Source organism: Athene cunicularia (genome assembly GCF_003259725.1).
Source record: "Athene cunicularia isolate RWA chromosome 20 unlocalized genomic scaffold, athCun1 chr20_part1, whole genome shotgun sequence".
Lineage (NCBI taxonomy): Eukaryota > Metazoa > Chordata > Aves > Strigiformes > Strigidae > Athene > Athene cunicularia.
In genome coordinates this window covers 3,038,865-3,066,715 of record NW_020799125.1, presented here as the reverse complement: position 1 = coordinate 3,066,715, position 27,851 = coordinate 3,038,865, and the positions used below count along the sequence as shown (strand labels likewise).

The window sequence follows — 27,851 nt, the reverse complement described above, 5'->3', positions numbered from 1 at the left end:
TTTCTGCTTACTAAGCTCATCCGAAAGGACCCTTCGTGCCTCTTCTGTCTGTCTCTCTGTAATGCAGCGTTGTCCGTGTGCAGGAGTGTTTCGGGAAGCCCGGGGGAGCCGTGCTCCTCTCCCTGGGGAGGCAGGTGCGCGCCTGGAGTTGCACTTTCTCGGGAAGTGACTCTGCTGGTCCCCTGGCTTCAGCCTGCGCTGCTGGGACTGGAGGCATCGGCGATGCAGCCTGCATCGCTAAGCGATGCTCTGGCTAGCCCTGCCGGCAGTCCGGGAGCTTAGAAATCCCTTGCCACCAGCACTTGTTTGTGCATAAATCACCTGGCACTTTTTAGGCATAAATCATTGGCTTACGTGCTTTCAGTGAGTTGGTTGGAGCTGGGGTCTGAGACCTTCCTTGGTGGGCAGTGTGTGCCCCATCCCAGGGAGCCTGGACCACCGTGACCGGACTCACCCATCCGTGTGGCAGGGTCTGATTCCCTGCTGTGTAGTCTAAAGTTGCAGCAGAGAAGCTGAGTGTTTAGCTTGACGCTTCCCCCTGGATCCTGGCAGGTTGTGCGGAGGGCTGTGCTATTCAGTGGCATTGTTATATATTTGGTTGGGCATCCCCTCCATCCCCCGCCTGAGCCTGGAGGGTCACAGAGGCAGCAGCAGAGCCTTGGAGGCAGCTGCAGGGTGGAGGGGACAGAAGGGGACTTTAGCTGGTCGCGAGCTCCTGAGGCTGCTGCGAGTTGGGATGTTTCTCCTTCTTCAGTCTTGGGGCTTGCCCAGTTTCTCAATAGCAAAACTCAGTGATTTGGATGTTGCAGCATCAGGCCTTTGCGTGGCTCCAGTGCAAGTGCAGCTCGCCTTGATGAATTGCTGCTCTTTGTTTCCTCCCCTCTTCTGACAGTGCCCAGTATCCCAGCCTTGCTCCAAACAATGGTGTCTGTTGTAGTCAGGCAACTTATTTCTGGCCCACTTTGTTTTTGCAGCTACAGTATGGATCCACTCCAACAGATAGGCACTTTAGCACAAGCGGTTTCTACTAACACACTGCTTTACTGTTCAGGTTTGCCTGTGCCTAAACACCTAGTTGTTGGGTGCGAAACATTTTCCCAAAGGACAGAAGTCATGGTGTGTGTTTTCCTTGTTTTGTTCTTGCAGACACACAATGGGGATCTTACAGTTAGACCCACATGCAAGCCTGGCTTTTCAGAAGAAGACTACACAGCATTTGTCTCCCAGAACATCATGGAAGGGCAGAAGTTACTCAAAGGTAAGTGGAATAAAAAGCTTAATAGGTTCTGCAATAACTGTATTTTTGGGAGGTGAAAGGAGGCTTGAAGATGCTGGTTTTGATGGTGAAATTGTCTGCAGAATTATGTTTGTAGGAGGATGAAACACTAAGTGGTTTACCTGAGCGCAGTTTTGAATACGGATGAATCATTCAAAGTCCGCGTGCTGTCTGCTTCAGGTGGATTGTTTGCCTATAGTATGCGGGGTCATCACTTCACTTTTAAGTCTCCCACTCCCACCCTGTCTGAAGGAACTCTACATTTGATATTTTAGAAAGTATTTTTATGTATGAAATGCAAAGATCCTTAAATTATCTCTGCTTTGAAATGCATGATAAAGCAGACGTTGTTGTTGGAAATGTGGTAAACAAGCCTACAGACATTCTGTTCACAAATGTGGCATTCATTTTCATTACTGCCCCACTGACAACATGAAAACACGGGCAAAAAGAAACTACCAATTAGCTTTATAGTGATTGCAGGATTATAACCACTTTTGTGATTGTAAACTCTTAAGATGTCTTCATAATCCAAATAACAATAGATTATCCTCTGTATTGATCTGTCTTCCTTTCAAGTTAAAAATAATTAAACTTTATATTTACATGATACAGAAAATTGTCTTTTTACTCAAAGAGAATTTTTGAAGATCAAAATCCTCTCCCCCCTTGTATCCCCCTTGAGTTAAATCAGTAACCATTGGTGGATGCTGCAGCAGTTCTAAAAACGTAGTATATGGTGGAAGTTGGGGAGCACATCAGGACTTAATGCTCTACTTGAGGGTTTATAAACCCTTTGCTACTTTCCCCTCAGTACATTTACTTACATGCATATGTCTCTGCCAGAAAATTGGGATTTCTGTCTTCCTCCGGAGCAAACACCTGCTCTGTTACTTTGATTTTTCTCAAAAGAGAGGGAGAGTTGTCAGTATTCTTTCTGGCTTCAGCAGAATCCAGGACTGGACATTTTTTTTCTCTACATGAGTTGGCAACCAGTTTTGTTTCTGAGCCGAGTCGTCTTAGTTTTGCTGTTGAGGAATTCTCTTGACTGGCCTGGCATCAATTAGTAAACGTTGGGGAGTTTATTTTTAGTTTGAAACATAACCAGATAGGGATTTGACATAGACAAGCCCAAGAACATAGCAACACATGAAGAGACCAAGTACCAATTGTTTATGTATTTAGTAGCAATGTTTCCCAAATTTATACACTGCAAGGCTTTACATGCCAGTCTGTAAACTGAGTAGATTTCATGCATTTTATCTCTGGAAATTATTTGATAAACAATGTCCTCCATATACTGTAGAAAGTCATGTCATTAATATATTTGCTCAGAGGAGTATTTTTTGCAGTTTAGTGCTTCATAAATTGTGCCGTGTGTTTATGTAGGTGGACAATAGGGATGGAGCAGAAGGTCTGTCTAGAGGAGTTAGCTGGTAATGACTTTGAAGTCAGCATAGTGCCTGTCATCTCAGTTCAGATTTAACTGATAATTTTTAAATAGGAAATTATGTTTAGATAGGTTGTCAAGTTGATTTGAATGAAAATATATTTCTATTTCATTTTATCCTTCAGGGGCCAATTGTAGTTTTGCATTAGTCATGGCAAACCTGCCTCTGATTTAATGCTGAACTGGCCATGGGGGTATTATGTAGGCACCCACCACTTGTAAGATTCATGTCCTGATAACACCGTCACGGGTTATGTAATTTGTAAGCATTTTGTCAACTGAAGGAGAAAGTAAAAAGTGCAACTGCTGTGTTTGCCAATAAGTAAACTATTGTCTTTACACCTTTTAATCTCCAGTCAAATACATGCTGCTGTTCATCATAGGAAACAAATATATCTAATTAATTTGTACAATAATGGCGGAGAAAATCTGCTGCATAAAATTCTTTTTCATGCTTGTGTTGTTCTTTATATATACTCTAGCATGTAAAATTGGTAGTTTTCCAGTTTAGGTTTAATTTTACTTCCTAACACTTGATATGTCTGAAGCATGAAATGTTTATCTCTTTCTTCCATCTGGGTGAAGTATTGTACAATAGTTCAGACCAAAAATGGGTTCAGATTGCTTACATTATCATGTTTGATAGATTGACATATGTACTGTTTCACACCATCTTACCACGCAAAGCTTTGCTGCCAGCTACCACCATCTTATTCATCAGCATTCAGTAATTCATCTTGAAGCCAAATGGGACTGTTTGGCTTAAAAAAAAAAAAAGTAGGTAGGAATTCACCTGTCAGTGCTTTCATGGAACTGGGAGGAGAAGTGTGTATGTAGTTCAGATAGCTCTCGAGGGATTCCAGTGGGCAAACATGAAGTCTTTATGCTGTGTAATCCTCACTTTGTCCTTAAGGAGATGGGGAGAACCCTGGGGCAGTTTGTGCTGCCTAAAGGGTGGTTCCTCAGAAATCAGGTGGTATGTGGACCTCAGCGTAGCGGCGAACCTCAGCCAGCGTTGGAAAGTTGAGGTGTTACATGATTCAGGGCTAAGCTGCGTGGCAGTAAACCCAGCGTTTCCCTTTTAAGCTTTGTAATATCCAGCTCTCAAATGTATGCAGCGTTATGAATGTATCAAAATGAAAGTGCTTGTAGTATTCTAGGTTTGAATCAAGTTAAACAGATAATGACTGCTTATAATTGACTTATTCCAATGGAAATAGCTTAGCCTTAATTTGACAACAAGAGCTTTTACAGAGTCATTGTTTTATTATAAGTATGCCATAAGCTATTAACTGCTACTTTGTGGTTCATCTTATTTGCCTGAGTCAGCTCTCTAACATCCTCAAAACATACACATTCTAGCAGGAGCTATTTGTTACACAGTAATTAACTTGTTTATGATAAATGGATGGGAGAAATGTCACGGCATTTTGTTTTATGTATAAATGAAAAGCATCTGCATTCTAAAAATTTCATGTTAATTAGACTTAAAATAGTTTTCCCCAGTAGTGCCACAAATACCACGTATTACACATCACTGCCAACACTGTAGCCTGAAGATGGGGTATTAGCTGAGTGGAATTGTGGAGCCAGTGCCTTCCTTAGAAACACCTTCGCTGTATCCCTTAATGATAGGTACTGGGGTGTCATCTGTTACCTTTTTTTGGTCTTTGTTTTTGTTTGCAGGATAATAAACTTAGTCTTGATAACTGATGCATGATAATGTTTAAAATAGGATCGTTAACTGTTTTCTTCTTTAGCCTAAGGAAAAATCTCAAACCCTGCCGTATGGCAGAGGACAATTACAGCACGGTTATCTTCTCTTTGTTATTCATGTTAATTTAAAACGGTGAGGATGTTGGTCCTGAGGGGTGGGGAACAACGACATGCAGTACTGCACTGGAGGCAGCTCAGGACTGACTCAGGGGATCTGATCCCCAGGTATTAACCCAGGTGTATGGGAATGATGACTAGTGGCCTCTTGGGGAAGGAGTGAAATAAGGAGTAGGATGCTGAAAGTGATATGCAACATGATCTGAAGAGGACTGATACTCTTGATATTGGCTTTACACCTTTTCCCATTTTTGTAAGGTTTTTGAAGATTGTAATTAAAAAAAAAAGAGAGACATTTTTCAAAATTAGGAATTCAAGCTTTATTGGCATGCTGTGAGACTGTGGCAACTGGTAGTGGGTGGAATGACATCATGGTGTTAAATGCATTATTCTTCCAGCCTAGTACCACTGCAGTTATAGCAGGTCACCTCTCAGAAATACAGCTAAACAAACCAACTCATAGCTTTCCCTACAATCAGGAGACAGCGTAAGCAGTGGAGAGGTACACCCCCTTTTTAGTTTTCTGTGCATCTCTTCATCTTCAGTGATTCATGTTTCTGTTGCCCATCCTAAATAGTGCCTATACTGATGCAGCAGGATAATTTCACTTGTGTAGGCAGTTACGTTTGGGTAGAAGCGTGTGGAAGCACAGTTTATTTTCATACGGGAAGATGAATAAACTGTGCCAGCATGTTCTGCTTTAAGCAAGTGTATGAAACCAAAGGTAGCCAAGCTTCATGCAAATGTATAAAAATGTAATTGCTTCCATACTACGGTTTTTACTAGTGTTATTTTTAGTTAGAAACAAATAAAATACGTAAGAACTTTACGGAAATACCGTGTTTTTTGTAAGAATTCATTATGGAGGTCATCTCTCAAGTTTTTTTAGAGGTGGGATGTTCTGTTTCACGGCCAAAGCTTTTTGTTCTCTCCACTGAAGTTTCAAAACCTCTATCCTAATCAGCCCTCATCACCTGCAATAGTAAAACTTAGGAAGGCTGCAAATGCTGTTTAGAAATATAGAACAGATTGACCAAACAACCACTTGATTCTCCAAAACTTCAAGGATAGCGTAGAAACAAACATTAAATTAAAAAAAAAAAAGGGGTGGGGGTGGTGAGGGAGAACCTGAGCAAGCCTATGGAAACTTATTACTAGTAATTCATGTAGTAGTAACTGCAGGGATATGTACTGTACCTCCTTCGGAGGTAAATCTGCTGTATTCTTGTGGTTAAGGTAATATTAGAAATGGAATGTGGAGCGTGTTACTGAAATGGATTAACGACTCTACTTGAAAATAATCATACAGCCCCCAAATACTACTGGATACGTGAAATCTGGCACCTGGGAAAGCATGAGACAAATCTTTCAGGAGGATTACTAATAGCTTTGCTAAGTGTCCAGAGGGGAAGGGGCGTACCCCTGCGTTCGCAGACTGTACCCTGGCAAGTGATCCAAGAACCTGTGTGTCTGCAGTGGTGTGTGGCCCCAGTATGTGGATTGGCTTAATGGGGACATTCTGCCTGTCTAAACGTCTGGCTTCCTGTTTCTCCTGGGTCTAGAGTTCAAAAAATACATAGGTCCCTGGCTGCTGTTAGTTTTGGTAGGAGCTTTGTTCCAAAAGGCTTCTGCAGGTCAGGGTCTGCCTCTGAAGCGTGTCCAGGAGGATGCTCCATCCCGGCAGCGTCCCGCCGTGGCTGCAGGGTGCCAGCGATACCACTTGGGCACCCAGTCCTCCCTCCATCTTCCGCGTGCCCTTTGGTGTGTCATACGGGTGTTTTTCAGTAGCAAAGAGCATGAGGAATTCTGGGACGTGCTCTGGTGTTAGTGGGGTTTTTGAGCAGCTCTTGAGGGTTGCTCAGTACTCGTAGCAGTATGGAAGCTCTGCTTTAGCCTGCTGAAATATCCAGTGCCTTCTCTGAGCTGCTCCAGGTTTAAGACAGAGACTTTTCCATGCATGCTTTCATTATTTTCTGGTCTGTGATTCTGCATGAAAAGCAGTTACTGAAGTTATCATACACATAATTAGTTTCACAGTTACCTAATAAAATCTGAAAGTAGGCGAAAGTCCACCGGGAACCCAGAACTCTTTCCCTAACCTTCCTTCATTTCTTTCTTGGAGGAAAAAGAGGCAGACAGACATCAGCTTTGTATGTTAAGCTTGTACATGCTCCACTGAAGCTGCCTCTCCGAAAACACTTCTCCTGTTACACGGGACAACTTCTTTTAAAAGTGGTTCTTCTTGATGGACATACTGCAAATCAAAACCATAATTTTAGTCATGAGTTCCAGGGGAGACCCCGGAAAGAGCTGCTGCAGGTTGGGGAACTACTGATGCATATTTATTTCTGATGTTATTCTTCAGATCTAACTTCTGACACAAAAATGATGTTTCAGATGACATTTTTATCTAAATAAAATTGCAGTTAATGAGACCGGAGTAGTCAATAACACTCTGTAGAGTTAATCCCCTTACACTGTTTAATAACTGTATATATTGCTTTCTAGAGCGGAGCTTTGAACAACATTCCTCCAACCCAAGTAAAATTACTTTTTTCTTCATTCTGGGGAGCTAACTGATTTTTATCTGAATAAATCTGCTTCTTCAACAACAAGCTCAGAGATTCACTTTTTTAAAGTAATTTGTCTGTTAAAGAATTGCACTCTTCAAACTAGGCACTCTGAAAAAAATATTAAGGAGAAAATGAAACAATTTCTATTGAGTAATGTATTCATTTCTTTATGCTTAGGCTTTTAAGAAATAAGCTGTGTCTGGAACAGTATGAATTTGTTATTTATTGTGAAATACCTGTTGTTTTGAACTCCAAACGGATGATGTTAGGTGTTTTATGGCTAGAAAATGTTAATTGCAAAGTCAGTTCTGTGTTGGGAGACTGTCACTGACAGAACTCATTAGAGTTCCTGAAAGTATTGTGGAAAATCTGATTTTGCATGTGGTAAATTTATTTATTCTAGTAGTGAAATATTTTCTTGCTTAATTTTCATTGACCTAATGACAGTTCTCGCTGCCTAATTTCATTGATGTTTATGTGTAAACCTCCTTCTGCCTTAATTTCTATCCTGGAAAAGAGTGTAATGTTTTTCTAGAGGTAGCTTATTTAATTGTGAACTAAAACTGGTGAAGCACTTAGCCTGACAGTAGCATGGCCTATGTGCATAGCTCATAGAATATTTTAGTAATATAGATAATACTTAAAAGTCTTATTTGAAGGGCAGGAAGAGATTAAAACTACAGAGGATAGGATTTCATTGGAAATCTGCTTCTTAATTTTTTTTTTGTATAATAGAATGAATTTGAGTAACATAGGGAAAGAAGGGAGTTTCTGTTCCATTTGAGGTCACTGATATATTCAGAATTAGTGCCATTCCTGTATGAAACCTACTTTTTTATTTTTAGGCAAATGGAAATAGAACTAAGACCAGAAAGTGGCGTTTGAAAAATAAAGACCAGTATTTGCCTCTGGGAGCTCCAGTTCTGGATGGTTTGATGACGGTTTTGAAATGAACCTGTGCCAATGACTGGGGACTGTTTTCTCCAGGAGCCTGATCATGAGCACTGGCAATAGGAATTCATGCTGGTTTGGAGTCAAATCTACAGCTCTTGTTTATTTATGTAAACCTTTTGTGCACTAGTCAAAGGTTTTGAAAAATATTTTTGCTTTGCATTTTTGTGCTTAAATGATACTCTCCCACCCACCCCCACCCCCCCAAATGTTGTTTTTTCAGGTAAAGCTCACGCATCATTGACCAGCCATGCCATGAGAGGGTTTTCTTACTGCTCAGTGTACTGTGATGTATTGGTTTTGGTATTTTGTTTAAATATTTGTTTATTAGTATTTCTGAAAGGAGAGGTTGAGAGAGCTGGGGTTGTTTAACCTGAAGAGGAGAAGTCCCATGAGGAGACTTTATCATTGTGTATAAATACCTTGTGGGAGGGTGTAGAGATGATAGAGCCTGGCTCTTCTCAGTGGTGGACAGGGAAGAGGCAAGAGGGAAATGGGCACAAACTGAAATGCAGAGAATTCTATTTAACTCTCACACTGAAAGTTTCTCCCCACATTTATCAGATGCTACAAGATGTTGCTTAGGGAGGTTGTGGAGGCTCCATTCTAGGAGATACTCAGAACCCAACTGGACGCAGTCGTGGGACCTGCTCTGGCTGACCCTGTGCTGAGCAGGGGATTGGATGAGATGCTCTGCAGAGAGGTGCTTTCAGCCTCCACTGCGCTGTGATCCTGTAAAACACTTCGCAGGTGAATATTTGAAAAGGCAGTGATGAACTGAGCTTTTCTGCAAATACAGATCAAATAGCTTTAAATAAAAACATTATAACAGCCTGCAAAAAAAAATTATTCTTACAGGGAAATTGTGTTCCTGTAATTTCTTGGAAGCATAACCTTTAAAGAGAGAATAATTGAAACACCAGGGACCAGCATTCTGCTGTTTGCTTCCATTAATGTCCAGATTTAACTTAGCCATAGTTTGTCTCCTGGCGTAAGGAAATGTTACACTTAAATTCAGAAAGCTCTTGGTTTCCTCTTTATATTTAGCAGAATGAAAGGAGAACATACGGAGTTTCTGTTTTCCCAAAATATTTGTCATTAGTACTGGCTGCTTCGCTTCTTTCAACAGAATCTTTCACAAGCGAGTCTTCTGCAATATAAAAAAAATAGTTGGGTTGAACAAGATTTTTTTTGGCCTCAGGCTTTATGATTTTTCTCGCTTATATTCATTGTTCCTAATTTATTTATTTATTAATTTTGAATTGCAGTTGCACAGAGGGAGAGAGAAGTGGCAAATGTTCTGGCATATGGGCTGCACTGTCATTGGAAACAGCGACTTTCAGTGGCTCTTGCTGCCCTGTGCCTCATGACCCCAGGCTTCAGCATCTCTCTGCCAGGCTGTTTAGATTCCTGCTTTCCGCTCCCTTCCAATACAAAATTCTAATTATTTTTTGCTTTGCCCTCGCTACTTTTCTGCCACTGTTCCTCACCACTTGCCAGCATCTTGTAATAGAGAGCCAGTGGCAGTAATTCAGCACGCTGCTAGTTATGTTGTGCAATAGCTGCTGCTCGGAGGGGTCACATAAGCTACAGCCTATTAACATTAGCATGGTGATAGCAGCCACGATGTGGAACGCACAGTGGGAATGTTGGAAGCTCCTCCAAGGACCCTGAAGGTATGTATGGGCCACCCATGAAGGAGGGTTAAAAAAAATAATGCCCTTTCTGCTTTGAAATGAGCCAGTCTGTGTGTTTCATTGGTACCCAGAAGCACTGCAATCATTAAGGCTATTACTATGCCTATTATAAATCACGATTTTGTAGCAGTTCATAGATTAGTCACAAAAATTACTTCTAGTCTACAATTTTGTTATACTGAGTTTGTCTAGTAGCAATTCCAATCCTTATTAAACAAAATTGTCTTTAAAATAATTATGAATATAGCAATTATCCAAAGATAAATAGTCAAGATTACAAAAATTGTTCTGTACAAAGCTGTGTATCAGCTTGCGCTGTCTGTGTCTAGAGAATCATAAAAGGCAGGTCAGTGAAACAAACATTTGTTACTTCACCGTGTAGTAGGAAAAGCATATTGGGATTATTGGTATGTGAAGTAAAAGCATCAAGAAACGAGCTTGGGAAGATGCTAGAATATAATAAAGGAATGGTTGCACTTGAAAAAATGCGAGTCAGGACTAGTTTAAGCATAAAATTTAATAACCTGTTGTTTGTTCTTGATCTCGTCAGTGGTGATTAATAGATAACTGTATAAATCAACCCCAGCTGGTTGATATCTGCCCTGTAGGTGCTTCTGGCCGTACAGTTTTTGAGAAGTCTCACAGATTTCAGAAAGCTGTTTGTGGTATTACCTGGACCTGCTCATTACAATGTTTGCTGGTGTTTCACAGACTTGGAGAAAAACAGGGCTGGAGTAGCACAAGAGGATGTCTTATGCACGTTTCTTCCTCAAGGCATGCGCAGCTCCTTTGTAGTAGGTTTGTCCCTGGTGTGGTCTTGAGGATCCAGTTGTAGGGACCACAGACAATACAGTATATTGCTTCTCTTTCCTTCCTTTGTGTTGAAGCTGAACCTCTCGATGCATTTAAACCTGTTGCTATTTGTCTTATTTGTCATAGACACAAAGAGTGGCTGTTACTTTTCATTCCCAACACACACCCCCAATTGAAAATTCTTATTTTTCAGCTCCCATAGGCTGAACCACTCATTTGTTCTGTTTCATGTGTCGCGCCAGGGCTCTGTTCTCTGAGCCCTTCTCTTTGCTAGTCGCTTGTTGCCCCAAGTTGATCTGACTATGCCAGCCAAGTCTTGCAGTGCTGAACAGACAAGGAGGATGACTTTGCCTGCTCTGCAGTCAATACTTAAGTTGATTTATCTAATGTGAAGATTGCTTTTTTTTTTCTTAACACTATGACACTGTTGACTCATGTTTAGCTTGTGATCCAGTATAACCTCCCACATCGTTTTTTGAAGAACTGCTACCTACCCAGTTCTATATGTTGATTAATCCTGCTGAATCTAGTTACCTTGCTCCTCTTCTATTGAATGATATCTTTCTTGTTTTGAGTGGCCTGATCTGGCATGCTAGGATTGTTTTGAATTCTAATCTTGACCCCCAACAGAGTTGCAGTTGCATCTTGCTTTTGTATCATTTGCAGATGTAACAAACATATGCTGCATTCCTTTATCTGTTCTGTTAATAAAAGCATTGAACAAACCCAGTTCAGAACAGACTGTTGCAGAGCCCATGTGATAGAGCCTTCTGCTTTGACCATGAACCATTAAAACTTATGCTCTGGTAAAGTTATTGAAATAACTGAATGTAAATAGCAGCTTGTAATCTGAGCCTTTTACAACTTGATGTTGTATATCTGTGATCTACAGAAATGCAAGTCCAAAAGTTTTTCCATTTGTCAGTACTTTTCCTGGCTTTTATGAGAATTACATACATTGGGACCTTTGAATTTTTACCATCTACAAACACACCAGACTAAAAGCTATAGGTTCATGTAAGTTAAATAAAAGGCTGTTGCTGTTCGAGGGGAAGGACTGCTTCAGTTCTCTGTATTGGACACAGTTTGTAGGGTTTTTGTTTAAAACTGCTGGCCAGCACCAGAGGTCTGTTTCCAGGCCTCAGGACACACTTTTCAGACGCATCCCCCAGGACTCTAGTGATGTCTGCTCGGTAGAGGACACTTTTGTTTAAGCAGCTGTTGCTAATCCCAACATGAGCCGAAATATTTCAATTAAATTAAAGCTAAAGTAGTAAATGGGAGTGTGTTACCTGTATGTGCGTTATGGATGGACGCTTTGGTATGGTCTGTTTTCACTGTACTGATGGATTTTGACCTTTACTCTGTCCCATTTCCCATCCTGTGATCTGATCTTCTAAGTATTGAGAGCAAGGTGTTTGCTCTTCACAAAACAGTTAGGTATTGCACTGCCTGTTCTTATCATATCTGTATTATTTATAAGGCTTATTAGAAGGCCCAGCCCCCACTTAAATATTTTACTCTTTAGTGTCCCTGTTTAATTTTGCCCATCATGCCTGTCTGGTGTTGGTAACTGAAGAAAGCCAGATGCATGCTTATCTCTGTTAGAGGAAGATACTCCCTCTGCTGATAAAATCTGATTCTGGAGCATCTCACTTCAGGGGGGAGAATTGAGTAGGGCTAGGAAATCTCCAGATGGAAAATTATTTATATTTTCCCTCCAGGTAAAAGTGCTTCCCTGGGGAGTCAGAAAAAGTCATTGTTTCAGGTCCTGTATGCCTTGCTACTTGTCTTTCAGGAGCCTAATTATTGCTGGCTGGTTGCTTAGCTCCATTGAAAACAGAAAGTTTACCCAATTACACATGAAAGGCAACTGTTTTGCTCATCTCCCAAAGCTTTAAATATTTTTATTTTGTGCCTGAATTACTTGGCTGAATTATACTTTCATTTATTTATCTTTTCATGAGCACTTTTTCATTGAACACTTTTCAGTTGATTCAATGCCCTCTTTTGCCTCTTGACCCTCTGTAGAGGATAAAGAAATGTGAGTAAATGGCACTTGAAAAATCCTTTTTTTAAAGTTGTTTGGGTTTTTACTGTGGAGAGAAAGGTTGAGGATGAAGGAAAATATGTGTACGGTTGCTTGGACAATGGAGAAACTATAGGTCATGGCAAGCTTTGGTGCGATGAAATCAACTGTCAAAAATGTTTGGCTTGCGCCCGAAGATTTCCCTATGCTGTGTTCAAACTACCAGAATAGACCCTCATCAGGAGAAGTTTAATGATCTCTAGATCACTAAACTCTAGATGCTTGTTCAAATATCTGAGTAGTAGATTGATTATCTCTGTGCAAAGTTTACTGAAAGAGATTTTTTTTTTTTCTGTTTGCCTGGAGTTTGAGGCATAAGAGAAATTAAAAGTTAAAAGAGTGGTCGCTATACCTGATAACAAGCAAGCTACTCTAATCATACCAGATGTTTTTGATACCTCCTGACTGGAAGAAACCCACGTAGAAGAGTTGTGTGGGGCAGCGGGCAATTAGAAATGTTGGGTTTTGTGTTAGACATAAAATAAAGGTTTAATCCCATACTGATCACTGAATAACCATTGCATGAGTCGTTGCGGGAATTTCTGTGAGTGGTGAATTAACTGTGGTGTTTTGGCAAAGCTCAGTGCAGACGACGCATTTTACTGGAATGAATTTTCCTAGTATTTTCAATAAAACAAAGTTTTATTTTCCCTTTCCACTGTGAATTGAGGCATAATGTTGGCTGTATCCTGTTAAATAGCAGCAGAACTGAGCAATAGTAGCACAGCTGGTTTTACCTTTATAATAATATAGCAAGTTTCACTGCCTGGGAAGACATGATGACGAAGCAGAGTTCTGTTAATGCAGCAGTAGTGTCCTTCGGCAATGCAACTGTAAGAGGGAGAGTTTAACATCTGTGGAGTGGGGTTGCTTCTGGGGGAAAAAAATAGAAAATTGAAATAGGGATGGGTGGGAAGAAGAAATGTGGAATGCTGAGTGCCTGGAGGCTTGTGTAGCCCACAAAACTGCTGGGACATGGTTTGTGTTGGGTCTGGGCAACTCCAGAAGTGATGTGTGTTATGGAGATCCAAAGAGAAGACAGAATTCCTGCAACAGTTTATTAACAGTCAGAGTGATATTTTTTTTTTTCCACCTTTCATCTGCATTGGGGTCCCTTGGGAACAGTGTCTTGTTGAGGTATATATGTCTGCACCTCCAAGAGAAATTTGTAGGGAATACACATGCCAAGGAACCTTCTGTTCTTAGAAGAGCTATCCTGAAAAAGAAAAAAAGATGGGGTGGGATGGAAAAAAGCTCAAGGTTATATACCAAAATCAGTAATGAAAAAAAAAAAAAAAAAAAAAAAATCTGGCAAATGTCAATTAAGTACTTCCCCAGCTAATAAATAGCTTAGAAAGTATGAAATTTAATATTTCTAAAATTACAGAAGCCTTTGAAGAACACTTAAATCGGACTCATTGGAAGCAGGAGGTTTAACACTGACCTGTTCAGAGGTGAGTATTGAAAAAGATATGATGAAATGAGGCTGCATTTCTTGAATATAGAGGCATTTTGGTTTAAGCTTTTCTTTGATTAGGTGGCTTTTGAAACAGGTTTTTTAAGTTCTTGTGTAACACATCAGCCGAATTGCACTAGAGAACAGTGTCCTGTTTATTTACAAGCCTAATTCAAAGTGTTTCTGAAGGCTGAGCTGGCTTGGGAGCAGGTCACTGTGCCACAGAAATAGCGTGAAGAGGAATTGCACGTAGTTTTTCACACAGTCATGCCTACAGGTTCTGCTCACTTTGAGTTTTAAGGCATAAATCTGTTGCCCATTTAAGGATCTCAAGCACCAGAATGATTCTCACTTTCCTTCTGTTCTTTCCCCATCATGGTCACCTATGGGAAACAAATGAGATAATGTGCACGTTTCTGAGAGTGATATTGGGCACGCTCTGTCTTGGGCAAAGAGCTTTTTTTTATTTTACTATGGATCTTTCTGTGAGAGGTGAACAGATAAACAACAGAAACTGCTCTGAGGTTACTGAGACATGAGGTGGTAGCTATGAGTTTATTTGGAAATGAGATCAAGCACAACTTTGCCCCAGTTGGCTTGCTTCCTGAGTAGTACCCTCTGTTTTTTTTCAGTTGTGTGTTTCTTCCTAATCCCAATGGAAGACATTTTTTTGGCACTTAGGAAAAAAAAATAAAATTAAGTAATACATGGCATTTGTTTTGGCCCTAGTCATGACTCATAAATAGGGATAACATCTGTGCTGATAGTTTTTTGAATGGACAAAGTTTTTGTTTATTGCTTTTCTTTTGCTGTTGTTATATTTAGGGAGCTCCAGTGTAAAGAGTGAAAGGATGTATATTACTCATGTATAGATTAGAATTTACATACATCTTGTGAATTTTAATTTAGCTACCGTATCTTTTTAAACTAAAAATGGCTTATTGCCTTTCCCTGAGCTTTACAAAACTCTTCAAGATCCGTCTCAAATCTTATTCTGTTGAAGACTCGTACTGCTGCCAAGTTTACACCATTCTTTTAATTAAAAGACAAAAAAAGAGAAGTGAAACCTAGTGGATGTAAATCCTTATAATCCTGAAATGATGTAAATCAGTGCAACTCCTGAAGTCATTGGAACTACTGACTTACATCTACTGAAAATCTGGCACATAATATTCCTGCTGGTCTTTTCTTTTGCCCAATAGTTGCTCTACACAGAGTTGGCACCGCAGACAAAGCGCTCTCTTACTAGCTGATAGAGGGTGGCACGGCTTCCAGCACTGCTGATTCAGCACAGCAGAGGCCATTTTCCTGATTTCTTTGTGAGCTAGATTAAATTACTCTGCAGGCTGGACTGGAGCCACAGGCCATAGTTTTACAGCCTTATAACATGGTATCCTAGCCCATGGCATCTGAGAGGTCTGGCTGTGCATAAAGCTCTTCTGCTTTGCTGCAAAGGAATTTTAGATTTGGTGATCTGTCCCTTTATAAGGCTAACACCCGCAGTACTGAAAATATTTTGATTGTCTAACTGAGATATAATAAAATGGGGTTCTGTTAATTGAAGGAAGGGATATTGTGGGGATCAGGTTAGTATGAAAACTCCACTGTGTGTGTTTGTCATGGCAACGTTTCTTCGTTCCTTTAGTTTTGCCTTACTGAATTACAGGATAATAAATAATGAATGTAAGTTTTTAATGAGTATAACACAACAGTAGCACCAGTGAGGTGTCCTGCCTGGGTTTGGGGGGTTGTGCCATTACAGCTGTTCGGGTGGCTTACCAACATTTTGGGAAATGCATTTCCTTTTGTGTCTCAGCATGTGGATGTCTCTTGTCTAGTCTGGGCGGGTTTGAAATTGAACCAAGGGGGTGAAGCAGTGGGATGCACTTTGTGGTGAGCTGTCTTGTTCACGTCCTACAGAGCTGAGAAGAGGGATGGCAGTGACTACTGTAATAGGCGCATGGATAGAGAGGAGGAAGCATGTTTTCTGTTCACTGCAACTACTGGCTTTGTGTATTTGAAAAGATAGCCAGCTATACCATGCTCTCCAGTTGGGCTTCACGATTGCAGCTCGTAGGAAAACTGGTCTGGCTTTCTTTGGCCAAGTATTGGCTCTGATTTACCCTCTCCCTTCTAATGCTCATGATCCACCCGAAAAGGACTCTGGTGAATGGAGAAAGCAATGCTGTTAAAAAGGAGAGAAAAGGTCAAACAGATCAAAAAGTGAAAGCCATCCTGCTTCCAGCATAGAGAACAATCTAAGCTGATCTGGTCTAAGCCAGGTGTTTTGATTGAGTTTGAGACCAGGCCTAAAGATTTTTTTTTTTCCCCCAATAAATTTAGAAGTTTTGCTCTCTTCTCCCTTTAAGAGGCTTGCATTATATCAGAAGGATGGGCACCCCATACGTGTGGTTATTTTTGAGTCACTGTATTGGTTTTCAGCTTTATCTCTGTGGCTTAAAAAAAGAAAAAAAAACAAACACCACTAAACAAAGCTTCCTGGTTGTAATACAAAGATGAATGTATTTTTACGATTAGAAAGTATTATTGAATCAGAACATTTTTCAAACAATATTTCCCTGAGTGTGACAGGGGTGAAGTTCATGTTGCTGGTTTCAGAGCCAAAACAAAGTGGACAGATTAGGCAAGCTGTTTCTGAGCGGTTTGTTCTATTTTCTGAGACCTAGTTCAGGCTCACAGCATTGGGTAGTGTTGCCACGCAGAGGGTTTATCTATTGATTTCTGAATGTATTGTGCTGTTAATCTAAAACTTCTTTCCCCAGTGGAATTTCTATTCAGAAAGCTCTAGCTAAGCTCAAGAAGGTTATTTGATTTGGGAAGTTTGAAAGAATAGTAGAAGGAGGATTGATGCAGTTGGATTTTCATGAGCTCAGTCTTCTAGTAAAATAGACAGCCTTCTCCTTGTATGTATCCGTGGTGGTTTGGTTCATTATTCAGGAAGAAAGCAGGGTATGGAGATCACTTAAGTTTTACTGTCTGAGAATTTGCATTTATGAAACATGTTCAGAGGAAAGTTATGAGAACAGTATTGTTGATATAACAAAATATAAACATTAATGGCTTCGTGCAGCTCTGTCTTTTCATAAATGTGTTCTTAATTTCTTAGCAATTAGGCCTTTTCTGCTAATTTTTAAACTATTAAATTTAGTGCCAGGAATGCATTATTGTAATTTCCTAATAAGAGAAATGTGATAAGGGAATTGCACCGTATATAGTGAGAGGCTTTGCCCCTCAGATATTTCCAATGTCCTTTAAGTATTTAAGGGAGCTAAACCCTTTAAAAGAACTACGGCAGGAGAGTAGATGGTGCTTTATGGACATTCTAGTTATTAAAATGTTCCTTACTTTTTTTAAGAACTAAAACCAGGAATCATGAGTCTTTTATTACAATAAAAACACCAAAAGGTTGTTTTTTTGCCAGTGGACGGGTATTTCTTAATCTGTTGTCTATAGTGCAGGAGTTAAAAAAAGAAATGATGAGATGCAGTTGATAGAAAAATTTAAAAAAAATGAAGTATTTTTACCTTTTTGTGACTACAATCCTACCTTGCTGAAGTCAGTTGCATTTGACTTCACGGCACCTATGACTGGTCCAATAATAGGTTTATACTATTTCATTAGGACGTTGTCAAATTAAATCAAGGAATGTGGACTTGTGTCTAAAAAGATCTTCCTTGTGAATGTTCCCTGTCTTTGGAGCACTGTAGTTTGTTAGAGATGACGAATTCTTCCTCAGGTTTGGAGGTATACTTGTTGCTCTTATTTATGGAAAAAAAAAAAAAAAAAAAAAAAAAAAAAAAAAAAAAAAAAAAAAAAAAAAAAGTAGGGCTCTCTGGAGGTACATGATTAACCTGAGGCATTTTTTTGTATACTCAGGTGGGAAGCTGGACATTAAGAGTGTGCATGAAGAATTATCTGAATATGGGGCAAAATGTTGAAGGAACTGTGCTGTTAGTTTTTGTCATTAGCATTTACAGTTTCTTCAGTCCTTGCAGTGAGTATCCTAGTAGAATTTATTGGTGAATAGTTTTTTGCTTAAATGGCCTGATTTTCTTGAGTAGGCAGAAATTATATCTTCGTGTCTCAGATTTACTTTAAATGAAAGGCTAAATTCAGATTTGACTTGCTTTTCTTCCCAAATTCATATTTAAGTGCTAGGTGAAGAGGACATGTAGGATTTGGCTGAGTGAACTGTTCAGAGTAGCTTAATTTACTGGAGCTGGGGTAAAGAACATTTAAGATTGTGCTAAACATCCAAGTTTTTGAACCAGATAGGAAACTAGTGTGGCTGTTTTGTTTTTTTTTTTTTAATCCCCCATGTAGAAATAAGTGCTTTAGAATATCTGAAACATCCACCAGTATCATTTCACTGCTGAGAATTGGGTAACTGTGTAAAATTATATTGACCTGAGGGGATTGAAATATAGAAGTGGCCATGCGCTTAACTGTGCAGGAATCAAACTGTTTTACTGATAACATTTTATTGATTCATCTTCTCTCGGTGTTACAAGTAGCCTGAAGCTTCACAAAATGAGCTGGCAATGTTCTTGTGTTGTGGACATTGCAGTATTGCAGCTCTTCATAGGTATTGAAATTTTATATACGGGCTGAGAGCTCACATAATTATTGTGATTTGTAATGACTGAGACTGCAGATGGGGCTTCCCAGAGGTTTCATTTCAAGCTAGATAACTGGTAATTCCTCTTTTCTTTTTAAGAATCTGTTGTCCCTCCTTTTCTCTGCAGCTGTTGAGGTTTTTCTCTCTGACTTAATGAAGATGCGTAAAATGATTGAAATTGCCTTAACAAGGCAGCGCTCTATATACAGTGGCAATGAAAATGTGTCTTGCTGTTCGCAAGGGATACTTTGTCCTTTTCATAAAGGAACCATGGTTTCTAACCACATTATAAAAATAATAACAATGAAAAAAAATCCTCCTTACAACAAAGCCTTAAGAAAATGAATGGCTTAAAAAACCACAATGGCAGATTGTGAGTTTAACCTGCATGTGTTGACTAATTAAATTCTTTTGAAGGAGCTAATTTCATGTATTTTATTTAATGAAGGCTTACTTAAGATTTTAATGATGTGGGTCTTTTCTCTTCAGTAGAATGCCATATTGACTCATGACATATTTTTACACAGGCTTCATTCTGCCGTGAACAACAGTAGTTGAAAATGTGAGCGCTTGATAAAAGTATCATTAAATTAGCCTATTGTAGTTGCAGATTTTTATTATGCTACTTCATTGAGATATGAATTGATCGTGTTGTACTTGCTGTTTTTTAAAGGTGCAGCATTGTTATTGATTATGCTACTTTATCTCAAGTGTTTCATCAGCCTGCTGGCAAGCTTGTTCCCTCTACAATTTTAAAAAGTGCTAGCCTTTGTACATTTTTTTTCTGTGTATTTCATGTGTGTGCATCTCTTTTTTTCTATTGTAAATACACTGAAAGAGATTGTGTTTCGTGTTTGTACCGTGCCCTTGTGCACAGCAGCTCTCCTCAGTCCTGGGGCTTTGGGTGCTGCCGTAGGAAGGAGAAGTGGTTGGTGTCCTGCTCGGAAGCGCTGCTGAACGGTCTGTTGTCCTGGGCTGATTTCCAGGCAATCCCTGAGATTTACTAATGCTGAGGGCAAAATCAATTCTGCTCAAATTTTATAGCATATGCATTTGGAACAGGGGTTTCATCTGTGCCGTTGGTGTAATTGTTTGTAATGCGGTGTATGTCACAAATGAAGTCAGAAGAACAAGAGCCTACATCTTGGCTAGTTAAAACTTTCAGATATTTTTCCACGTTAACTTGAATAGTGTGTTTCTTCTATAAATCTTGGAACACCCAGACCTTTTTCAATACTAAGTGTATTGGAAACGGATTGCTGTCAAGGCTTGTCCATCTAATTAAATTCCCTTATTAGCACTGGAGCTGAAGTCTTCCAGAGAAGACATTAGATGAATAATCTTTCCAACTTACCTAGGTTAAAACTAGATGGCCTTTCATCAATTGCTAAGCCGAAAGTCCAACAACGAAACACGTAAGTGTTGCTCTAGTCACCCTTTTTGTGTGATCTCTGGTAATTCAATATATCCCTTAAATATAAATTGGTATTTCAGCTGTCTGAAATATTTTCAGACTTCAATTATCACAGGCGCTCAATGCTGCGAGGGCACTGTCACCTTATGCTTCAGGCTGACGACATTCCAGCGGCAATGTCTTTTATACGTTAATAAAGTTTGCCATGATTCATTTTGACATAGGCTTAGCCAAATGCAAGGAACTTTTTTTGTCACAAATTCCTGCTGATACACAGGGGTTGTTTGCGGTTTCTCTTAGCGATTGTTGTCTCCTTACCAGAGAAGGGAATAGGAGCAGCTTGACGGAGAACCAAAATTCTTAAATTTGAGTAAGAGCCCTGATGTATTTTCTGACAGGTGGGGGACTTGCCTTTGCAGGGAGCTATGAAGTGAAATGAAATACGCTTTGACCCTTGGGCTTTGCAAATGGGGATTGAGTGACTGCCAACAGATGTGCTCTAGCCAAATATAATCCATTGACCTGTGGAATGTGTGCAGCAGGAGAGAGGATCTGGGGGTCCTGCTGCCCTTTGGCTCTGGGAGCACCGGGGACCTTTCACGTGGGAGCTGGGGGATGCTGCAGGCATGAACACCTTGTTTCCTTGATAAATGGAAGAGAAAACTGCTAGAAGAAGGGTCCACACTAGCTCAGGGTTGGTAATGTAGAGTATTATAATAATACTAAGCAACAGATGTTTAAAAATTGCCAGAAATTTTAAGAAACAAGACATTTGAGCTAATTAGACTATTTGCCTGTCATCTTTATTCACTACTTTAAACAACAAAAACCCCTCAAGTGAAATCAAAGCGTGGTTGAACATATTTCTTAAGTCTTTTTGATCAAAGCTATTTAGAAGGAGAGGAACACCGCTCATAACTATTTCTCAAACGAAATCAAAATATATTCTCTGTTGTAGCATGAGAATTTTTGTATAGCCTAGGTGGTGGCAAAATGTTGATAAAAATCTTTCAGGTATTATATATCCTGCTCCCTTCCAGGTCTACAGGTGAAGACTTAGTGTTAGGGGTTCTTCTAGGATGTGACAGAAATGAGTGTCTTAAAATAAAAAAAAAAAAACAAACCAAAACCAAAAAACCCAAACCCACAAACCAAATGTGTATTGTTTATGTTCTTGCATATTGACTAATGCTGGTTCAGTGTGTCCTTGTCTTCCTCTGTATCTAACTCTTTATCTTTTCTTAGATTGCAAATAATCTTTGAGGTAGAGATCGGTTTTCCTGACCTGTGTTTATAAAGCATCTAGTATAGTGGGATCCTGGCCATGCATGGGGTCTCGAGCTCATATCCTGAAGTGAATAACAAATAAAGCACATAGATGATGTCTTCGGGTAGCTGTTCAGTCTCCTGCTCATGTATTGTTTTAGAGCAGGGTGTTAAGGAAATCCGTCCAAAAATTTTTGGTGGGTTTTATGAGTTTGTTGTTGTCTTTAAGGATGTGTTTTTTCAGAAAGGGCTGTGAGGCAGCAGAAAGGTAATTGCTAGATTGAAATAATTGAGAAAGAGGGCTCTTGGAGGCTGATTGTCTGTCAATGGGAGAAAGTGATAGAAGAGAAACGGCAGCATACGTGTATCTGGACCCAGGGAGGAGGCAATGATCACAGGCATGGCCTTTAGACCAGGACAGACAGCCTGGGCTAACTGCGTGGCATTGCAGAGGTCAGCACGGCTGGTATGGTAGCACTGAAAGCTTTTATTGTGTCTCACTGTGCGGACTCGAAGGAGGCCTAGAAAATGCCAAGGAAAATGGAAAGAAGTCTGCCATAATCATGACACAAGATAACCAGGAAATAATATAGTACAGTGTAAGAGCTCATGTGCTGTCAGCCACTGATGTACATCTTACTCCCTTCTCAGCTTAATAACTTTCACTGAAAATCTTTATTCAGAAACCAGCTGATTTCTTTGTTTCGTTTCATTCTGCTCCTCTAGATAAGGGAATGAAAGGATTACTTCATAGATGTGTAATTCAAATGTCGATGTTCTGGCTCATTATAGAAGCCAACACAGCCACTGAAAAGAACAAATCATCAGCATGATATCCCATCTGATCACCTACCCAGACATACTTTTATCAGGCTTGAAAACCCCATTAGCCTGAAGGATTTCCTACTACATGAATTCCTCACCTGTGCTTCTGTAGCTGACTTATTTGGAATTTGTAAGTCACAAATTGTATGTTGTTTCTGCACAGGTTACTTTGAAGGATTTTTTTTTTTTAAATTGATGTCCTTTAGTCCACTTCTGCCGTGTCAGTAGTCATATTTACTTTTTAGATAAATCAAGAGGTAGTGGACTTAGTATCATAAATAAGTATTTAGGAATGTATTTATTAATCTGTAAAGATTAATTTACAAAGTTGGGCGCTCTAAGTAATTTTGGACTGGCCAAAACTTGGGGTGTTTTTTTATTTTTTAGATCTCTTTTGAAACTTTCAATTAAAAACTTTAAATGTCTTTGAAATTTCAGGGTTTTCTCCTCTTTCCTTTCTTAGGTAGCTGAATGCTTAGAGAAGAGTATGCAGTTGTGCTCAAAGGCACGCCAAAAACCAGAGACCAAAAAGTGGGGGAAGCAGGGAAACTAGGAGAACTCAAGTGTCTGCTGGGTTTCAGGAGTAGTCTAATTTATGATGTTAACTTCTTTTCAGCAGTTGACTTGCTGTGACCTTAAAGGAAACTCTTGTAGACTGAGCTTTCACTATTTCTGGGAGAAGTTACGTATATTGTGCATGCGTGTTTTACTGCCGTATATGGGTCCTGCTGAATTTGGAGGCCAAGGGCCATGGCCTGAGGTTTTATTTAAGGATGAGAGTTGTGAGGTGGCACTTCTGCGTAGTAAGTTTCTAAAACCAAATGCATCAGTGCTTAAAGCTTTTTAACAGCATTCTGTAAGGTCTGATTCAGATGGTGTTTAAAACCTGTAAAAAAACCCAAACCACAAACAAAAAAGAAAAAGAAAAAAAGGATGTGTTTGCCTGCTTGCATGCAAGTATCCCTGAATAGCTGATGAGATCATTTTTACTTATTTATGGGCAAATTATAGAGGTGCATCTGTTCCTCCTCTGTATACAGTCAGGCATCTCAAGTTTTTTAAGATACTTTCTGACATTCTTTGAAGATTTAATGCCAGGTAGAAGATCAGTTAGAATTACAGATATCCTAAACTTTAAAAGTAATGCTCCTGCCTGAAAACTCTTTTACTTTTGCTCCCAACTTTAATGAGTCACAGACTAAACATCACAGTAACTGAGGCAGCAAGAAGGGGAAAAAAAGCCAACCCAACAATTCTCAAGAAGGAAATCTTTCCACATGATTACAGTAAAGCCAAAATATTTGTGCTGTGTTTATTTAACTTAAATGCTCAGAAATATGTCATCTTATAAAAATGACATTACTGGAATAAACCAGTAAGTAGCAGCTAAGTCAGATACCAGAACAGGAAACACTTATCTGGACCCAAGCTTTTATTATTTTTTACAAATTGCTTATACTGCTGTCAGTAAAGAGGGCAAATAACTGTAGATAAAGCTCTTTGCCTGCCATTAATTGTGAGAGTAAGTATGTGCCTTTAGATTGCAAACAACCTGATTTGCATGTGCAATCAGGCAGCGAGGTATCCTGTAGCTAGCCTTTCTACATCTTAATTGTGTCTGCAGAATGGGAAGCTTTGTTTTAAAGATTGCACCCCTGAAATTGAAGAACACATAAGCTGTCTCACTGGGGATTTTTGTTTGCTTTGCTTTTTTTCCTTTAAATTCAATCACTCATTCAAGTAAATATATATACACACCCTTTGAAAGTATGGCCTGAGGAATCTGACACCGGCCATCAGTTAGTGGATTTTGCTTAGTAATTGCTTCATCTATTCAATACTATTGAAAATACCCTTGAGCAGAATATAGCTGCAGGGGAACAACACTCTAAAGCAGCAACCTAATTAATGAATCTCATTGCCACTTAGACGAGCATTATACAGTTGGCCTTGGTTGTCAGTATAGATCTGTTCTTTGCGACATTATGTAAGTGTCCAGAAAACCAGTGCGATTATTAGAAAAATTAATAAAGTGGGTTTGGGAGGCCGGTGTGTTCGGGTCCATGAATGAAGCAGATTGTACTTTCGGTGTGCAGTTGCGTTCCTGATGTTACAGGTCTCACCAACATCTTGCAGTTGCATGGAACAACAAATGAATTCTCTTAGGTTTTATCTCAGTAGCTGTGACCAGGAGTATTCACTGCGTTTAGATGAAGTGAAAACAAAGTAATTGTAGCCAAGGTCTGGAAGCAGGTAAATTGTTTTCACGTAATAGAAGGGAGAGCAAAACAGAAGTAGAAAAATTTTTTTTCTTTCATTTAATATTTAAAAAAACTGCGAGCCATTGTGTGTATCCAGTGAGCACCTGTTATTTTGTAGTCTAGATGGCAGGTGGAGTGTTTGTCTCCAGTTGAATAAGTTGGGCAATAATACCTGTTGGTGAGGAGCCTTTTCTGAAGATCTTCTGAAGAAAGTTTTTTTTTAATAGAAGTCATGCCAATAGTCAACTAATTCTTAATACTTAGCTTTAAGAAAATAAATACTATGTTTGAGATCTTCATTCCTGAAATCATTCTGCCAACAAAAGCTGTAACTCTGGATACAAATCAGAGCTTCTGTTTTTAACTGAAGTCATAGACTACTTTACTGAGCAGTCAATAAACAAAAGTTTCTAAGGTTGGACCAGATGATCTTTTGCCATCCCTTCCAACCTTGGCTGTTTTCTAATACTATGAAACACTTCCAAGAACTTTCACTTCAAGCAAAGGCTGTTATATCCTGTTCTTCTTTGCGAAGCTCTTTTCTGAATGATACTGAGTCTTTTTGAGAGTCCAGTTCTACACATCCCCATATCAAGTGGTATGGCCTCTGTGCGTATGAGACCCCACATTAAAGGCCCCCATATTGCTTAAATCCTTCAACTTTATGCAGCATTTTCTAGTGTATTTTCTGCTTCTTTATAAAGACTTAACTGAAACCTCTGATCTCTAATTAGGCTTAAGAGAGCTCTTTGGGTAAAATAATTTAATAATGACAATTCCTCTGAAGGGGTTATGGACCTTTAATGTGATATGGTCACTGGACCTTTTTTCTGTTGTCTGAAGTGACCCTGTACATGATGAGTTTTGATCCTGGAGTATCTTTACTTGTTTTCATGTTGGTGACTGAAGTGGCAACTTCTCTGCCTCAGCCTGTTCCTGGTGCCCAGGGTCCTGTCTGAACTCTTGGGCGGGCACAGATCTGCCCCACTTCCTTCTCTCTGTAGCTGCTGCAAGCAGTCCTTGTCCAGGTCTTGATGTCAGGTCCTTACACTTATTTTTTTTCCCTTCCATGTAAGACAGCACATTAACACACCTAAATGTGAAACTCCAGGAGTCAGTTGATGAAGCATGCTTTGCCTTACAATTTGAATAATAGAAGTAGTTGCATCTATGGTTATGTATCAGAAAAATAGCTCTCTTAAATCACTTTTATCCATTGGACACGGCCACAACACCTTTTAGTGCTGGTCAGTCATTTTCAAGTCAGTGAGCATCTGAGTTGGTCATTAGCCAGCAGAGAAATCAATTAGGGCTAGTGGGGGTAGGTTAGGAGGAAAGAATTGAAATACATGAATTTTATTGATCAATTGTCCTGTACAATCAACATCCCCACAAGCAGGTCTTAAAGCAGTGTGTGAACTCGATGGAAGTGCTTTCCTGCTCTTGCATGTCTCTTGAATCAAGAATGTATCATCCGGTCATCAGAGATGGCAACTTTCTGAAGGTTCAGAATTCCAAACTTTGATAAAGCAACAAGCTGATTAATAAAGCATAAATTGTTAGCCTTATTATGCGGAGCAGTGCTAAAGATCCATTATTTTATTTAGTATATTTGTCTTAAAGTGATTATGTTATTAATTACAAGGCTCACTAGTCTAACAGGAGTCCAAATAATTATAATTTATTTGCAGTTCCCACCCTGTGTATTTTCATGCAGTAAGACAAATGTTTTGTTGAATGATTGAGCTCGTGCATGCCTTCTTGTATGTTTAGGAAAATGAAATGTTTCATTTTTGTTCTAAATTAAATATTTCCAATTTCCCTACTCTTGTTACGACAGTACATTGATAAGTTTTGAAGAAACTTGGGGATAAGACTAATAAGGGATGATTGACTCTCAAGGTTGGAAATGAGTATGTTCCCCATAAAACACATAATAAAATTCCTTTTGGTGTCAATAGTTTTTGCATAATTTATTTTTCATTTTTAAAAAATGGATTGAAGTTCTTATTTATGGGTTACCTTGAAACAAGAAAAACCCTCCAGTCTTGGAAGCAATTTGGGAGCTCAGTTGTGTTGCTCTTATGGGAGTAATTTGAAGGACAAAATTCTTCACAGGATTTTCAATGAATGCTCAATATAGGGCACCTTGGAATCAACAGCAGGCATCTGAAAACCCTAGATGAACTTGAAACATCCAAAGAATGTGTTATTTGATATTAGGAAAAAATTCATCAAGGTCTTATAAAAAGCTCAGAAAACTGAGGCTAAACTATCTAAGTCACTCCTCGAACTAGAGCTGCACTTCAGAAATTGGCTTAAAGGAGAAGTCAACTCCTTGTTTTATGGCCCAAAAAAAAAAAAAAAAAGGTAAGTAGAGGTGTGTCTCTGAATCTACTTGTAAGTTTGCTGAAGTTTAGGTAGCAAAATGCTTGCTTGGAAAAAATACCTAACAAAAAATTCACAATCTCTAACTTAGATAATAGTTTCTGAAAATAGCTGGGCTGCCAGAATGTCAGTATTTGGAATGAGAAGATTGCTGAGGGGAAATGGCAAGTAATAAGAGGCCTAAAGAGACATGAAAAGCTAGCAGCTTCATTTTAGTTTGAGGGAGAGAAAATTGCTTAGCACTACTTAGAGCGTCTTTCATTCAGAGATCTTAAAGCTTGCTGAACCAAACATAATTCTTTGAAGAGAGTTATAGACTAATGATCACTTCACTCATCACTGAAATGCAGCCGTCTCTGCACTGGAGCATGCTGAATATTTGGCAGCAAGTGTCGATGCTACCTCATAGCTCACTACATGAGGTGAAGAGGAAAAATGCATTTGGGAAAAGGCTGGGTCAACAGAATGCACTGAAATGCCATCAGTTAAGTTGGGACACCATCATGCTTTTCATTAAAAAAAAAAAAATATCAGGAAAGGCAGGTGAAGATATTTCTTCTTTTCTGACATTCATGTTTGTTATTCTGCCAAATGTTTCCTTTATTAGGAAGAAAATCGGGGCAGCCAAGATCCTTAATATTAAAAGACCTTAGTGGAACTGTTACAATTCCATTCTGTTCAAAACTCTAATGCCAGTTGGCTGTGTTATCTCTTCATAATTTTCTTCTTCAGTGCATACGTAACTGCATTAGTTGGTCATTTACCAACAGACTTGAAAGACCAATACCGTTTAGCTGGGAAAATAACTGGAATATTTTATGACGGAGGAAAATGGACTGAAGTGTTTATTGCTTTTTGATGATGGTAGCAGTAGTCTTTATCTTTTTTCCTTCCTTCCCCCCCCCCCCCCCCTTCTAAAA

At 39.3% G+C, this 27,851-nt stretch overlaps 1 protein-coding gene across 1 annotated transcript in view; it reads left to right on the top strand.

Annotated features, from left to right (window-relative positions):
• The first annotated feature begins 1,151 nt into the window (after window positions 1–1,151).
• Window positions 1,152–27,851, top strand: part of CDH4 (cadherin 4) — a 458,999-nt gene continuing 432,299 nt past the window's right edge. The window contains 1 exon segment of the mRNA XM_026862164.1: window positions 1,152–1,258. Coding sequence (XP_026717965.1) covers window positions 1,234–1,258 — 25 coding nt within the window. The 5' untranslated portion in view covers window positions 1,152–1,233.